Below are 15,770 nucleotides of genomic sequence, written 5' to 3'. Positions count from 1 at the left end.
CTCCATTCTGCTCACCCGCTCCGCCTGGAGCTTCTGATAAACGGGAGTCCAGCCCGAGCCTGGGACCCACAGCTACCCAGGCCCGCCACCAACCGACCGGAAGACTGGATAGTTGAGACAGAAGAACGTCACAGCCCTTACTGGGCGCCTGCTGCACGCAGGCAGTGAGTCCTACCGCAGCCCTGTGGGCGGGCACTGCCGTTCTCATCTGCAGAAGGGGAGACCGCACGGCCAGGAGCGGCACTGGGCCCTGGCCCGTGCTCCCATCTGCAACAAGCATGCACTGAGCACCACTGTGTACCAAGCACAACGCTCACACTGCAGGGGGGAAGCAAGAGAATGCACGGGTGAGTAAACAAGGTCGCCAGCTCCTGCTTGGATAGGCCGAGACGGAAACAAACAGGGACCACAGTGCAGAGGACAGGGATGCGGGTGGCAGCTCTCAAAGGCCTCCGATCTGAGGGTCCTCTGGGTCCCTCCTCCATCCTCGGAGCCCATGCACCCCAGAGTGCTGTTGGTTCCTCTGCTAGCCCAGACCTCGTACCCTCTCCTTCTCCTCAATTCCCAGAGCGCCCACCTGCGGCCCCCCCCGGCCCCTCCCTGCCCCCCAGCGCATCAGGGCCACCCTCAGCCCAGTCTCCATGGCCAGGTCATCACCCCAGCTCACTGCCTCCATGGCCCCGCCCCAGATAAGAGCCACACTCCTTCCCTCGGCCCTGCATCTCTGCTTCACCACCTGGTCACCCTGTCACGGGGTCCAGACAGGAAAGCAGGACCCTCCCAGTGACTCAGTGGACGGGCTTCGACGTGGGACTCGGGTCACTAGGTGTGGGAGTCCCTAGAAACCAAAGCCATGAGGCACCCCGAGGAACGGACACAGCCTCCACCCCTGTGGGGCAGGAAGGTCCGGGGAGGAGGGGACGGGAGCAGAGCGGGGCAGGGAGACTGCCGCTGGAGCAGGGGACACGGAGGGGACTCAGCCAAGGGCAGGAGCGCCTGGCGGACAGCAGAGCGGCATCACACCAATGCCCGTCTCTCGTCAGCCGGACTGGCTGGGAGGCCAGTTGTCAAGGGAGCCTAAGGCTGAGCAGAGTGCAGGACAAGCGGGGCGCCCCCGGCTGCGCACACACTCAGCCCTTCGCTGCTCCTGACCCACGTGGCTCTTCCCCACCCAAGTGGCTCTTCCCCACCCACGTGGCTCTTCCCCGACGTCCGGTCTCCCGGCTGCCAGAATCCAGGCTCTCATGAGCCAGCACCCCCGAACCAGCTCTCTGACCCCGGCTGAGCCATACACCTTCGTTCAGCCCATGGACAGCAGGAGCACGTGGCTCCGTGGGCCTCCAGGGTTCGGGGACGGTCCCTGGGCTCCACCAGGCGTAGCTCTGCGGGAACACACAGCCAGCAGCCCCCTGCATGGAGTCCGGGCTGTAGGCGCGTGTCCCGTTCCAGGGATGGGATCGAGTCCACAGCCCCGAGGACAGGCAGAAACGAGCTCCCTGGCCGGCGGAGGGGCACTGCTGGGGTCAGAACCGACGCCCATGGGCCTGCATCGGGTGGGCTCTCCCACCCACATCCCCACGCCCTGCACAGAGACGTGGCTCCGGTGTCTTTAAGACACCCGTGACTTGCCGAGGTCAGACCAGCGACCTCATTAAAGGGGTGAGCTGGGGGCGGAGCACTGGACCGGTCACCGCCTGTTCCCCAGGGCACCCACCCCCGGGCTCTCAGCTGGTTCCGTGCAGACAGCACTGCAGCCCTGCAAAGAGCGGGACATTTCATGCAGAGAAGTGTTAACACAGGGGAGGGGAGGTGCCACGGAGCTGAAGGAGCAAGCCAGGCGGGGATCAGGACAGGAGCCCCTCCCCTGGCGGAGGGCCTAGCCCGCGGCCCATGGTCACTGCGAAAAGCTGGACCAGGGGCCGGAGGAGACATGGCCACTGCCGGGAAAGCTGTCTGCGGCACAGTGAGGGAAGGGGGCACCAGGCCTCATGCCCTCTCCCCAGTCTCCTGCCAGAGCCCCAGCTGACCGGACCCGGGCCAGCAGAGGTCAGCCTCTGGGGTGCAGACCCCAGCAGGGGGACGGGGTGGGCCTGAGAGCAAAGGCCCAGCCCCAACACAACTGGGGCCTGGAGGATCAGGTCCCTGCTGCGCCCGCCCTGGGCAGCCACGCCACGGGAGGCAGGGAGCCCACGGCCAGGTCCCTGAGGCCGGTGCCGGGGCTGGGAGCTGGAAGGTGTGTGATCCCCGGCTTTACACGTGGGGCAGGGGGTGGGAGGCGGCGGCAGGGGCTACTTCAACCCTGCTGCAAAGCATGTATGTGCTGCTGGGGGAGGCATGTACGGTGGGGAGACGTGGGCCTGACCCGCAGCCTCCACCCGCCGCAGGAGGTGGGCTGGCGCAGGCCCCACACGTAGCTGTGAGCCTTTGTGCACGTTTAAAAACTGCACGCTGTCTGACCGGCAACCCCGCCATGGAGACGTGCTCACACACACAGACGTTTCCTGACCGCCTGCCAACGGAGTGGGGAGCCATCAGCGGCCCCGGTGCAGGTCTGTGCGCTGAGGCGGGACCACCTGGAAGACGCAGTGACCGGGTTTGGAAGGTGCAGACGGTCTCTCCCCTGTGCTACCCGCTGTGGCAGGAACAGGGGCCGCATGCGCAGGGCGAGGGGAGCCGGGCGAGGGGCCGGCCTGGGGCTCCCCCTCTGCTCCCCCACACGTGTGTGTCACCTGCAGGACAGGGGCCGGCACAGGCCTGGGAAGAGCCCTCTGGCTCCTGCAGGGCCCCTGGCTCCCCTGCGGGCTGGGCAGCTTCTCACAGGGCCCCGCCTCTCCCCCTCGGCTCCACCCACCACGGTGCAGAGTCACGATGCTTCCGACAACACAGCGTGAGCGCACGAGCCTCTCGCATCACAGCCTCCGTCTCCCGCTCAGCCTGGCAGCCCAGAGGCGCCCGCCCCGACCCCGTGCCAGCTCCTGGCCTCCTGTCCCTCACATCCGACCCTCCCGACCCTCCCGGATGGAGACACGCCTGCTCCCCCCACCAGCGCCGCGCGTCCCCACCCCAGCCTGGGCAGCAGAGGCTCCTGAGGCCACGGTCAGGTCAGCGGTCAGCGTCCCTCTGCAGGGCAGCCCAGCTCATGCCCTCTCCGCAGTCTCCTGCCAGAGCCCCAGCGGGCCGGACCCCTGCAGGAGAGCCTACAGTGCATGAGGCAATGGCTGCTCTCCCTGAGGAAGCTGGGGCTGGTGGGAGGAGGGGACCCGGCTCCAGCAGGGCACCGGGGCACCAACTGCGTCTCCAGGACTGCAGGGCCCGGCCGCCCGGTGGAAAAGCTGAGCGCCCAACAGCACCCAGCCAGCAGCTGCCTCCCGAGTGGGGGGTTTCTCCCTCATGTTCCCATCCCACCTCCGAGGCCTGTTTCCACACATCCCGGGTGAGCACAGGGGTCTCCCTGCATGACTGGGTCCTGAGGGGAGAGACGGGGCTGCCGCCAGGGGCCCAGCGCCCCAGAGACGCAGGAAGGCCACCAGGGGGAAGGGCCCTGGGAGCCTGGGAGGGACAGGCGGGGGGGGGGGGGGGGGGAGGATGCGAGGGGAAGGGGAGGGGATGGGACGGGGGTAGGGGGAGAGGGGAAGGGGCACGGGAGGGAGGGGGCGGGAGCACCATCAACAAGGAGACAGGTCCCCCAGGGGCCCAGGACACCACCATCCCTCAAAAGAATGAATGCAAAGGGGCTGGACTGCGCGGGGAGGCTCAGTCCTGACTCAGGCCTGCTGCACCCCAGCCCCGTCCTGCTCTTCTGGGACGTCACCAAGCTCCTCGGGCCACCGGGTCACCCTGGGCTCCCTCACGCTGGTTTGGAAGACACTGTCACCTCAGCTAGGCTGGGTGCTCGAAGCTCAGTTCTTGGGGCTGGGTGCTCAGAGCCCAGTACTCAGGGGAAGTCACAGGTGGGGAAGCTGAGGCTCAGGGCAGGCACTTGCGGAAGGCCACGCGGTGTCTCAGGACAGGGACCCTGAGCGTCTGCTGACCGGGGGGCAGGGTGGGGCCACTGCTGAATGCACCCCAGCGACTGGGTCGGGCCACACGCAGTAGGTGCTCCTCAGAAGTTGCTGGAGTGACAGGTACAAGGGAGACACAGCTCCGGGGGGGCACCCCAGCAGCCCCAGCCACGCCCTGCAATTAGGTGCTGGTGCTGCCGCCACCCGCGCCCTCCCCGGCGGCCAGAGCCGGCTCAGTGGCTTCAGGCAGCGGCACCTGGCGGGTGGCTGCTGAGCGCGGGCCCTGTAGCCCCGGGCCCGGGGTGCACGAGGGGGCCCTGAGGGATCGGGGAGCTGGGGAGGCGAGACCCCCCCCACACAGGCGTGCACACACAGGCGTGCACACTCGCCCCGCTGCTCTGGCCTCAGGAGGTGTGCCCCCGCGGTGCCCTTCCTTCCCCACCCTGGGGCTAGATTTAGAAATGCCCAGAAAAGCCTGCAGTTTGCTTCGGAACATGGGCTCCTCTGAGTCACAGACCACAGACTCCGAGGCCTCCGGGGAGGCATTTTACATAAATTCATGAGGCCAGCTGGGAGCCTGCACACATCATATCCAAGTGGAACTCTTGTTCCAGAAGGAAATACTTCTATCTTCCGTGTTTTCCAAAGCCCCGTGTCGTGGGTATGTCATTTTCCCACCCTAGGAAAGAGCAAGAAAGGCTCTGCTGTCTTCCAAGGAGCGGAACAGTGGTGCCCCCATGAGAAGGCGGAGGCCGGCGGAGGGCGGAGGAGGTGACGCGGGAAAGTGCAGCCCCCGCCCCGGCCTGCTGGGGGCAGCAGCTGCTTGGGCAGGAAGCTCCAGGGTCAGACTTTTTTTTTAAGAAAACCAAAATCCAAAATTTTAGATAATTTCTCTGACTTTTGAAATATTGACAGATGGGCTAAAGGAATCATGTGGACTGGCCAGCCTCCAGACTGGGGTCTGTGGATCTTACTGAGCTGCTCTTTCGCCATAACCCCCTCCTCCCGAGTCTGCGCCGGCGAAGGCCAGGGGCTTCCTGGAGACTGGCTTTCCCAGGTGCCCTGTCCTGGCACAGTCCTCCCGCTGCTCCCTGCCCAGCACAGATGCTCCTCCTGGGCCGCTCCCAGGGGACCCACTGGAGGAGGCAAGCAGGGGCGAGGGGACCCACTGGAGGAGGCAAGCAGGGGCGAGGGGACCCGCTGGAGGAGGCAAGCAGGGGCGAGGGGACCCGCTGGAGGAGGCAAGCAGGGGCGAGGGGGCCTGCAGGAGGCAAGCAGGGGCGAGGGGACCCGCTGGAGGAGGCAAGCAGGGGCGAGGGGGCCTGCAGGAGGCAAGCAGGGGCGAGGGGACCCGCTGGAGGAGGCAAGCAGGGGCGAGGGGGCCTGCAGGAGGCAAGCAGGGGCGAGGGGACCCGCTGGAGGAGGCAAGCAGGGGCGAGGGGGCCTGCAGGAGGCAAGCAGGGGCGAGGGGACCCGCTGGAGGAGGCAAGCAGGGGCGAGGGGGCCTGCAGGAGGCAAGCAGGGGCGAGGGGGCCTGCAGGAGGCAAGCAGCGGAGTGGCTGCATGTGGAGGCAGCGCACTGAGGGGGCCTCCAGTTCCGCCAGCTCAGGGGCTGTGCCCACCATGGTACAGACAACCAGACCGTCCCCCTGGAATGTGAACCTTGGGTGGGGGTCCCGGAAGCAGGTGGAACTGACTCGTCTCTACGGCTTCCATCACGTCAGCCCCTCACCCCTCCTAGTCTGTCGGTTCCAATGTCCCTTCCCAGGAATCCCATCTCTAGGTCGGCCACGGGGCCGTGGTGGCTCCCGAAGGGGCCGGGGTAGTCCGAGCCCCACCCCTTCCTGGGTCTGGCTGGGCCAGCCCACCGCAGCATCCAGCACTGCGGACCCCGTTCCTCGGTCCCCAGTGCCCCTGCCGGCCAGTCCTGAGAGATGGCAATTCCAGTGCCTGCCTCCTGCCCTGGCCCCTCGAGAACAGGCCGGCGTGAGCCAGCCTCAACCCTCGCGTGGGCGCACTTGGCGTCCTGGCGTCCAGAGAGAGGGCTCCCTGGTCTCCCTGAGCTCCTCTCCTGCAGAGCGGACCTACTCACCCATGCACGGTTCACGCTGCACAGCCTCACGCGGCCTCTGCCCAGCGCCCGCTCCAGGCTGCTGGGCGTGGAGAAGCAGGGAACCAGACGCACTCCCAAAGCCCGCACCCCTGAGAGCAGAGCTTACAAACCGCCTCTTCGAGCTGCTCCTTTTATTATGCCATCTCGTTACCTAATGCCACCACGCGGATGCATGCACGGGGACACAGCTGGCCAGCTTCAGTCCAGTGTCTCCCGACCTGCCAACAGCCCGGACGGCACCTTGGTACCTGTCTCCGGATCACACACCGCGACGTGACCTCATGTAGGGGGCCTCACAGGGTTTCATAAAGATGAGGTGTTTGGGGCGCCTGGGGGGCTCAGCCGGTTAAGCGTCCGACTCTTGATTTCAGCTCAGGTCGTGATCTCAGGGTCGTGAGGTCGACCCCGCATGAGGCTCTGCACTCAGCACAGAGCCTGCTTGAGATTCTTTCTCCCTCTGCCCATCCCTGCGTATGCGCGCTCTCTCTCTAAAATGAATAAATAAAACCTTAAAAAAGGAAAAGCTGGGATGTTTGTACTTTACTCTGCAACCTGCCCTTTCCACGTGGCAGGGCCCTGGAGACCCCTCCAGGTCAGCGGGCGCCGTTACAATCCACTCTAACGACAGCTCGTTAGCTCTTAACGGAATCATTCCATTAACACGGAGGCCGGAGGCACGCTGTCCTCCTCGGTGTGGAGGTCTCGGAGCCCACGCGCCCACAGCGTTAGGCTCGCTAACACTTCGTTGTTCTGTGGCGTCCATGACAAATCGGGTTGTAATAGCATTTTACTTTACACTCTTACACATTATCTGGCTTTCCGATTCTTTGAATTCTATGATGCAGATCCTCATGGGTGTCCTGAAAAGTCACGGTCTGCCTTGCTGGATTTACGTGGACACCACGTTGTTTTGGCCACGGGAGCTTCGCGGGGATCTGCTCTATGCCGTGCAAAGGCTCTCCTACTTTCTTCCTCAATTTTCTTGACTACTCTCAGAACATACTGTTCCAAAATTAACCTAAAGATAATTTTATCCAATAGGAGAAAACTAATTTCTTAGGATTCTTACTCAATTTGGGTTCACGAAATTTTTAAAAAAATTTTTTAAAGATTTTATTTATTTGACACAGAGAGCTACAGAGAGAGCGCGCAAGCACAAGCAGGGGGACTGGCAGGCAGGGGAGAAGCAGACTCCCTGCTCAGCAGGGAACCCGATGTGGGACTCAATCCCAGGACCCTGGGATCATGACCTGAGCCGAAGACAGACGCTTAACCGACTGAGCCACCCAGGGGCCCGGGGTTCACAAATTTTAAAGGTGCAGAAAGTGAGTTTCGGAGAGGTGTCCGGCTGGCACACCTGGTCATGATGGGGCCCCAGATCCACGGGCATCAGTGCACGGGCTCTGAAACGTACTTACCCCAGGGAGTTAGAAGCCCCCAGTGGTGGAGCCGTGTTTTTGTGATTTACGCTGACAACAGAGTTACTTGTCCCTGTCCACTGCTGGAGGTGTACCTTGGAACAGGGTCCCCAGAGAGCAGTGTAAGTGCCCCCAGGTCCCCTGCCGGAACTAGCCGCGGACGGGAGCCAGCGTAGTGCCCAGCAGCAGGTGACCAGCCAAGCCCCCTGAGGGCCAAGGCTCCCAGCCTCGAGGGGGCAGCAGGTGTGGCCAGGACGAGGCAGGGGCGTGGATGTGCAAGGGGACACACTGCACACGGGAGGGGGGCCCCTAGCCCTGCTTACAGCGTGGCACCACCCCGTGTGGAGAGGGGAACATTTCCGGGAGGAGGGGAGACCCTGGAATAGGTGTCATCGCAGGGGACGGCGGCAGGAGAGCAGAAGATGGTGGGAGACACTGCCTTCCACTCACTACCCTTCCCACCACCTCCCACTTAAAACCTACGCGTATCAGCTACCACGTTAACGGAAACGGTTCCTAACAGAAGAAGAAATTAGGGTCAGATGGAGTAATGACCACGAGAGCCGGCTGGCCACAGCTGGGGTGACCGGTGCTCTGGGTCAAGGGGGCCCCACGAACCAGCCGCCGGGGGACCCTGTGGGGTCAGCACTCGGTGGGAGGAGGTCCAGGCCTATTTCCCACTCTCTGTAGCAGGAGTGTAAAGCGTGGTGTCCCCCACCCTGGGGTTGTGGTTGGCTGAGCCCCTCACTGCTGCCGACTGGCGGGGGGGCCCATATCACACTCCCTCCCACAGAGAAGAGCGAGCAGAGCGAGGCCTGGGACATCCCTCCACATCCCAGCCCAGCCACCCCAGGCTCCATGCAGAGGGGTTCCACAGCGGCCCCGCTGGGGTGCGGGCCAGGGCAGACCCGCGGAGGGAAGGGGAGTGCAGCTGTGAGCTCCGAGGAGAGACCCTGGACCAGGACAGCCCCTCCCAGAGCACTGGGGAGGATGGGGGAAGCCATTCTGGCTGTTCTCACTAAATGAACTGAGCCTCAGATTCGGCATCTACTTGTGATAACTGCCGTCTTTGTTTAAATATTCCTGAGAACGTTCATTTTTAGCATGGTAATTTTGAATCATTTTCAAATCAACCTTTCCTGTCAATGAGTAGATACGATTTGCTTCCACGAAGACACCCACAGACTGTCCAAATCTGGTGTCACCTACATGGAACGCTGACAGATTTGCATCATAAATGCTCTGTGACTGGTTTTTTTTAGCTTCCTGGACTGAGCTGCCTCCCTTCCTCCCTGTCCCACCAACATCCCAAACCCAACTTCCTGCCCACATCCACCACCCAGCAGCCCCTTCCACGTTGCAGAGCCCACAGCGTGGACCTCGTTCTCTGTGTGCAAAGGACCCAGAGGACCATCTGGAGGCTCGGCACCAGCCCCAGCTTTAGGATCTGGAGAGCAGAGCCGAAGCTGGGCTCCGTCCCCAGGTGACCTTGGGCAAGTCCCCCTGCGCTCACCAGCGACGGGAGGATGCTGGTCCTGCCCGCACCGGCGCTCATAGGCGGTCTGCTCCCCCACATCCATGACAGCCTCTCTGCCCCCAACGTTTGGGTCTGAAGCTCCGGCTTTGAGCCCCAGTACCTCTCCCGAGAGCCCCCTGGCCCCTTGCCGCTGTGTGCCCCTGCTCCTTCCTCCCAGGCCCGTGAGGCTGCGCCCTCCTCCCTGAGGTCGCTCACCGGCACCGCCTCGGGAAGGCCCTGGGGGCCGCGCCCTTCCTCGCCCCGCCCCCGTGGCTTCCACGCACCCCCGCCGCCACAGGGCAGAGCGCGCTCTCAAGTGCGGAGCGCCTGCTCCTCGCTTGGGGTCCCACGCACTGTCACGTGTCAGCTGCTTTGCTCCCAAGGCCCAAAGCGGTGCCTTAGAGGCCTGGGGTCGTCACCTCGAATCCAATGCTTCGTTGCTGGATGAATGACTGACCCCAGACCATCCCCCTCTCTGGGCCTCGCTGTCTCGGCCACTGCACCCTCGGCCTGTCCCCCCCCTACTGGCACATACGTCCTGCGGGTCACAGCCTTTCCCGCTGGAACAGCTAAGGCGGGTCGCTGACTCCCACGTGGCGCCCAGAGGGACACACGGAGGCACGTGGGCTGAGGCCCTGGCACGACAGGCAGAGACGGAGGCATGAGCCTCACGGCGGTGGTGTCCCCAACTCCCCCAGCCTGACCCCTGGTGACAGATGTCTGTGCAGAACAGGGACAAGAGGGGACGGGGAGAGACCTGGAACGGGTGGGATTTCGGAGGGCGCCCCATGCAGCCCAGGTAACTTCGGGGCCCTCTGGGACTGTCTACTCCATCCCACCTCACTGTCCCCACACCGCTGGCACTGGCCCACCACCCTGACCTCCCTGCAGCTAACGGTGCAAAGCCAGACTCGGGCAGCACCGGGCAGAAGAGTAGGGGGACAGGAGAGAAAGGGGGTGACAGAGGGCCCGGGGGCGGGAACCAGACAGGAAGGGGTGCCCATCACCTGAGGGGCAGCTGCTGCCCACACGTCCCTCCCGCTGGGACCAGCTGGGGGTCACGGCTGCCTGGACACAGATGTACCCCACGGGCCACCAAGCAAGCCGATGGCTCGTGCCCCTCAAGCCCGACACAGCACCACACGTCCAAAGCTCTGAATGCTCTCGCTTGAGAGACTCCTGACCTGTAGGTGCCCAGTTCCGTTCCACGTGTGGCCAGGACTCCCCTTGGCGACTCCCAGTGACGGGCCCTGGGACGTCGGCACAGCCCCATCCCCCGGAGCTTCATCACCAACAGAGCAAAGGGGACCAGCCCAGCTCCAACCTGTGCATGGTGCTGGTGTGTCTGCGTGGGGAGCGCAAGGGGCAGGCGATGCCGCTCCCCATCCTCCTGGGGTAGCCTGGAACTCCCCTCTGGAGTCTACATAAGCAATTCACAGGCCAGACGCAAGACCCACGGCACGGGCTGCAGATGAAGGAGCCTCCTCTGCTTGCCACCTCCACCCGGAGCCTTCCGCGCCCGCGGCCTCCGCCCGGGACACCGCAAGCCCCGTCCTGCCTCCGGCATCTGCACCTGCTGTTCCTTGGCCTGGAACATTCTCCTCTGCTGCTCCCCTGACCACACCACCCATTTGTTTGCTAATCTGTTACCTGTCTTTCCCACTGGAATATAAACTCAAAAGCAAAACGTCATTGCTTTTCTTATTTACAGCTGAACCTCTGGGGTAGGTGCCGATAAGTACTTGTTGAATGGCAGTGGATGAGAAATCGACGCTTAGGTGATGACCCTGGGGCCACCAGGAGTCATGCCACACCAGACAAGACTCCACAGTCCTACACGTGGCAGGTGCTGCGGTGCCCTGGACCACGGAACCCAGGGCAGGGGGTCTGTGCGGAAAGAGACGGGCCCCACGGAGTAGACGTGCCAAGGGAGGGACATGGTGGAGCAGGTCTGGCCAGCAGAGGGGTCGTGACCGCGTGGGAGCTCAGGGCACCTGCCCCCATGGGGGGGCACAGCTCTGCGGAAGGGGGGAGCCTCTGACTCCCTGTTCTGTGCAGCCCAGCATCACCAAACCCACGGACTCTTCAAGAGGACCCAAAAACTCAGAGTTATAAATAAGATTTTTCAATTTCTAAAACATAGTTTGGGATGAAACGAAATGTGTCTCTACAGGGGCCTGGCTTTCCAGGGGCCTTGGGAGATCCCTGGACCAACCCCTGTCTCCTCCCCAACCTCCTGCCCTCTGCACAGAAATTCAAGTTCCACTGGAGTCTAGAAGCCAATCAAGTCATTCACACGCAGGGGTCAGGGACTAATAATAGTTGAGAAGATCCCACTCTGGGGCATCTGCATTTTTAAAGAGTACTTTTTTTTTCTCTTCCAAGCCATGCTTGCCTTAAACCAATGAAATGAACGTCTAGCTCTTAGGGCCGACCACGCAGCCTGACAGATTAAATGGTGGTACTCCGACGCAGAGAAACCCAACCAGGGGCCCTCCTCCACCCTTAACCCCAGGCTCCAGGGAAGGTCGTGGCCCCATCTAGAGAGCAGGACAGACGTCCCCCTGCTGCCCCGGACTCTCCCCCAACTCTCGCACCACTCAGAGGCTCCACGGCCCGGGACTGAAGGCAGAGGACGCTGGCACACCTGCCTTCCGCATGCGGACCCTTGGGAAGGACCCAGGGCTTGCACGGTGCTGCCTCAGGGAACCTGAGGCAAAGGTTTTTGTTTTGGTTTGGTTTGGGCTTTCTTGCTAAAAAATGGAGAGCTTCACAAAGGTCCCCAATCACAGGGTCTCCCCAGTGAGTGGGGGCCGCCTGTGTGCCCCGCCTGCAGCCTGAGGTCAGAGGGCCCGCTGTCGGGGCTCGGGGACCCCGGCGCCGGGCTCTTACCTCCATTGGCACCACTTGCATCAGGATGGCGAAGTTGGTGAGGTGAGCGCAGCGGCAGACGGAGTAGCTCAGGTTCCCCTCGGCGAGCACACAGCCCTGGTTGGACCAGACCCCTTCTCCGGAGCTGGGGACACAGGAGGGAGGAGCAGCGGGCTGAGAGAGCAGACGTGCTGGTGCCGGCGGGCCGCACGGAGACCGGGGGAGGACCGCGGTGTACCCGCCCTGGCCCATGCACTCGGGGGCCCCCTGGACCCACAGCCCCTGAAAATGAGACGTGCTCGTCCTACAACCCGCCAGCCCCACTTGCCAAGAACTCTGAGCCGTGCGCCCAGGGCACACGCCACAGAACATGAAAGCAGCCCAGCGCCCACCGTGCGGCACACGGACGGGGTAAGATGTGGCACGGCAGTCGCAGGTGTGTATCCTCATGGGCGAAACCCGAGCGCTCGCACATCACGCTCGGTGCGCACGTGTGAAGCAGAGCAAGATCTCACGTGCTCCATGGACGTGGCCGTAAGTGACACGCACGTACTGAGGACACCCCGACTGGCCACCTCCAGCGAGAGGGGGTGGGACCGAACAGTCAAAGGGATCTTTGCTTTTTTACAATGTTTACTTTTTTACAGAACTGATTTAGGACTTGTGTCACTTCTTAAAGTCTCAACCCAGACCAAAACGGCTGGAAGTAAACATGCTCAAGTGCTAACTGTGGTTTCTTCTTACGGTAAGAATATCAGCAATCATCATTTTCTTCGGGGTCTCTCTCTGTATTCTCAAATTCCCAAGAAGAATTTCCATGGTTCTTTCCAGAAATGGCCCCTTTGAGTTATCGGCAAAGACAGACGTCTGCTTCAGCCGAAGGCAGGGCCCTTACAAAGGTGAACAAATTCAGAGGTGGTGGTTTCTCTCTGTGGACACAGCTGATGAGGAACGTGGCTGTCCAGGAGGGGCCCTGGTGCCCCGTGGGGGAGCACAAACTGGCAGCACTCATTGCCACCCCTGAGGTGGGACTGTCCCCGTGAGGACGCGGTGTGACTGCTCTCTGCTTGAGACTTGACTGCCGTGGAAGCCGAGGGTGGGTGGGAAAGGGTCACTGGGGGCGTCTCCCGGGTGGGCTCTGAGCCTGATGGCCGAGACGCAGGGACAGCGGCTTCTGAGGCCGTGTCTGTGATGCTCGGTCCGCCCTCGGCAGGGAGGAGGGGGCGCCTAGCAGGGACCAGGGAGCACAGCCAGGGCGACTAGAACCTGTCAGTCCAGGGGCACTAAAACCCAGTAATAATGTCAAACAAAGGGACTAAAGGTGGGGCCTGTCCTTTCCCCACACACCCTCCTCTTCATCTGATGTCCCGTGGCCTTGAGGACAGTCAGCCACACTAGCTGCTGGGCTCTATGTGCTCCTCTGTCGGTCTCCCCAACGTGCAGAGGCCACACTTCCTTCCATTAGAGGCCGACCTGAACCCAGCAGGCACTGGGCCACGTGAGCACAGTCGCGGGGATGAACAATGCACCTCTCCATACACAGAAAGCGACTGGGAAGTAAAAACCAGGGAAGTCACATCTTCCCAGATGGAAGCACAAAGGTGTGATGACACGTGCGTTCGCCAGGGCAGCCGAGCACAACGTGGCACCGCGTCCCGTGGGGTGAAGACCCGCACACAGGAGAGAGCCTGTGCGCAAAGGATCTGCCATGGGAGCCCGGCCAAGCAAAACCGAAGAACAGCAAGATGCGCATGACCCTGTGACCTAGAAGCCTGCGTCCAAGCAGAAGAGGCCCAGTCGCACACGTGACTAAAATGTGGGGTAAACGTGATAAAATCCTGCACAAAAGCTGAGATGGATGTGGGCCGAGCACAGCACCAAGTATGGTGGAATGGGACAAGAACCACGGATCTGAACAATACCACATATTTTCTTCGAATGTAAATATAACTCACACAGAAATTATTGAGAAAACACCTCAAAGTCTCCGCGCTGTGGCCACCATGAGGGCACGGGGAGGGGTCAGGAAGGTAAGAGGGTCCAGGGGACACTTGCTTGTACCTTCTAGAAGAATAAAACACTGATATTCCTTGTACTGCTTCCTGAAGTCTAAAGTGACCCATAATTCTCAGCGCAGTGAGAACATCTTTGAAAAAAATAAAAAGGAACACTTTCTGAGACAAACAGAAACTGGCGCTGGACCTGCGCTACAGCTCAAGGAATATGATGCTGGACAGAAACTTTGATCTACAGAGTAGCTGGAAACGGACAAGAGTGAAGGAAAATGTGCAACTGTTGTCTTATTTGCAGTGGCAACTGACTGTCTGAAGCAAAACTTCCAGCAACACATGGTGCGCTTACGGCGTCCTCATGGTCCAGTGAGCGACCAGGGTAGCACAGGGCGCGACGCTGCCGTGATGTCGAAGACCGCACACGGAGTGGTGTCCTGTCGCTCGAGGGGGACACAAAGGAACCAGAGACACACACACTGGGAGCCCTGGGACAGCCACTACAGAAAATCACATGGGAGCTTAGAGGTCAATCATGGCGATAAAGTGACATTGTAACAAACATCCCGAATCCAAGTGACGCGAGAAGAGAGAACACAGGAGACAAGGAAGAGGTGGGAAAATTTGAAAACAGGCACCAAGACGGCAGGTTTCCATCCAAACACATCCATAATCACATTCAATGTCAATTGTCAAAACCCACGGATCAAAACCAGAAATGCTCCAATGGGATAAAAAAGCAAGATGCCGCCATATGCAACCTAAAAGAGACTTACTTTAAATATAAAGATGATAAATAAAGAGGTTGAAATGTAAGGGGGAGAAAGACACAGCACCCAAGCACGGAGTAAGAGCCTGAACAGCTGTGTCAGAAGTAGGCCACGTGGGACTTCAGAACAACCAACATTCCCATCAGAAGGAGCCGTGAGGGGTCAGTTTCCAAGAAGACAGAACAATCCTAACTGGAAAAGCACCTAACAACAGAGCTTCAAAATACACCAAAACCCCTGAAACGGACAGATCCCTCACGACACGGAGACGTCACCGTCCTCTCTCATTAACCAATGGGACAAGTGGGTCGAAAAGCCATAAAGTCATAGAAAGCCACATGAGCACCATCAACGTGACCTCACCGACATTTATAAGACACCCGCCAAGAGCAGACATTTTTAAAGAAAAGATAGAGCATTCTCCAAGACCGAACACATGCTGGGTCATAAAACAAGTTCTTAGAAATTTAAAAGGACTGAAATTAAAAAAAAAAAAAAGAATGTTTTCATTCATGTTTTTTCATCAACAAAAATCAATTAGAAATCAGGAGCGGAGAGATCTCTGGAAAACCCCCAAGCAGTCAGACTAAACAACGCACTTCAAAGCAGCACGTGGCTTGAAGAGGAAGTCACGAAAAAGGATAGAGAATAGGTTTAATTTGATGAAAATGGGAGCCACGTGCTGACACCGTGGGACACAGCCAAATCAGTGCTCGCAGGCAAACGTACAGCCCGAAACGCTTGCATCAGAAAACCCTCAAGGCCTCAACGACCAAAGGCCACACTCAGCAAACGAAGCACATGGCAAGCAGACAGGAGTAACCGAGGGACAAAGGCAAGAGACTAAATCAAAGCAGTTGAGAAGAGAAACGCGGTGGAGAAGAACCAACGAAACCAGAAGGCATTTCTTTGAGAAAGATCAACAAGGCTGGCAAACCTCTAGTCTGAGTGACCAAGAAGGGAGAGAGGGACGCAGACACCAAACGTGGAAGGGGGACATCGGCACAGGCCCTCCAATAGGAGTGCGGGCGCGAGGGCCACCGCCAACTCCGTGCTCGCACTTTAAACACAT

The 15,770-nt window shown here is 60.7% G+C and overlaps 1 protein-coding gene across 2 annotated transcripts in view; it reads right to left on the bottom strand.

Annotated features, from left to right (window-relative positions):
• The window catches only part of ADGRD1 (adhesion G protein-coupled receptor D1), a 125,766-nt gene that overhangs the window by 28,751 nt on the left and 81,245 nt on the right, over nt 1-15,770 (bottom strand). For both annotated transcript variants that reach the window (XM_036106521.2, XM_036106522.2), the window contains one exon: nt 11,941-12,064. In XM_036106521.2, coding sequence (XP_035962414.1) covers nt 11,941-12,064 — 124 coding nt within the window. The remainder of the gene's footprint in view (nt 1-11,940; nt 12,065-15,770) is intronic.

Source organism: Halichoerus grypus, chromosome 13, assembly GCF_964656455.1.
Source record: "Halichoerus grypus chromosome 13, mHalGry1.hap1.1, whole genome shotgun sequence".
Classification (NCBI taxonomy): domain Eukaryota; kingdom Metazoa; phylum Chordata; class Mammalia; order Carnivora; family Phocidae; genus Halichoerus; species Halichoerus grypus.
Note: the sequence above shows the minus strand (reverse complement) of the source record. Positions and strands in the feature narration are given on the sequence as shown.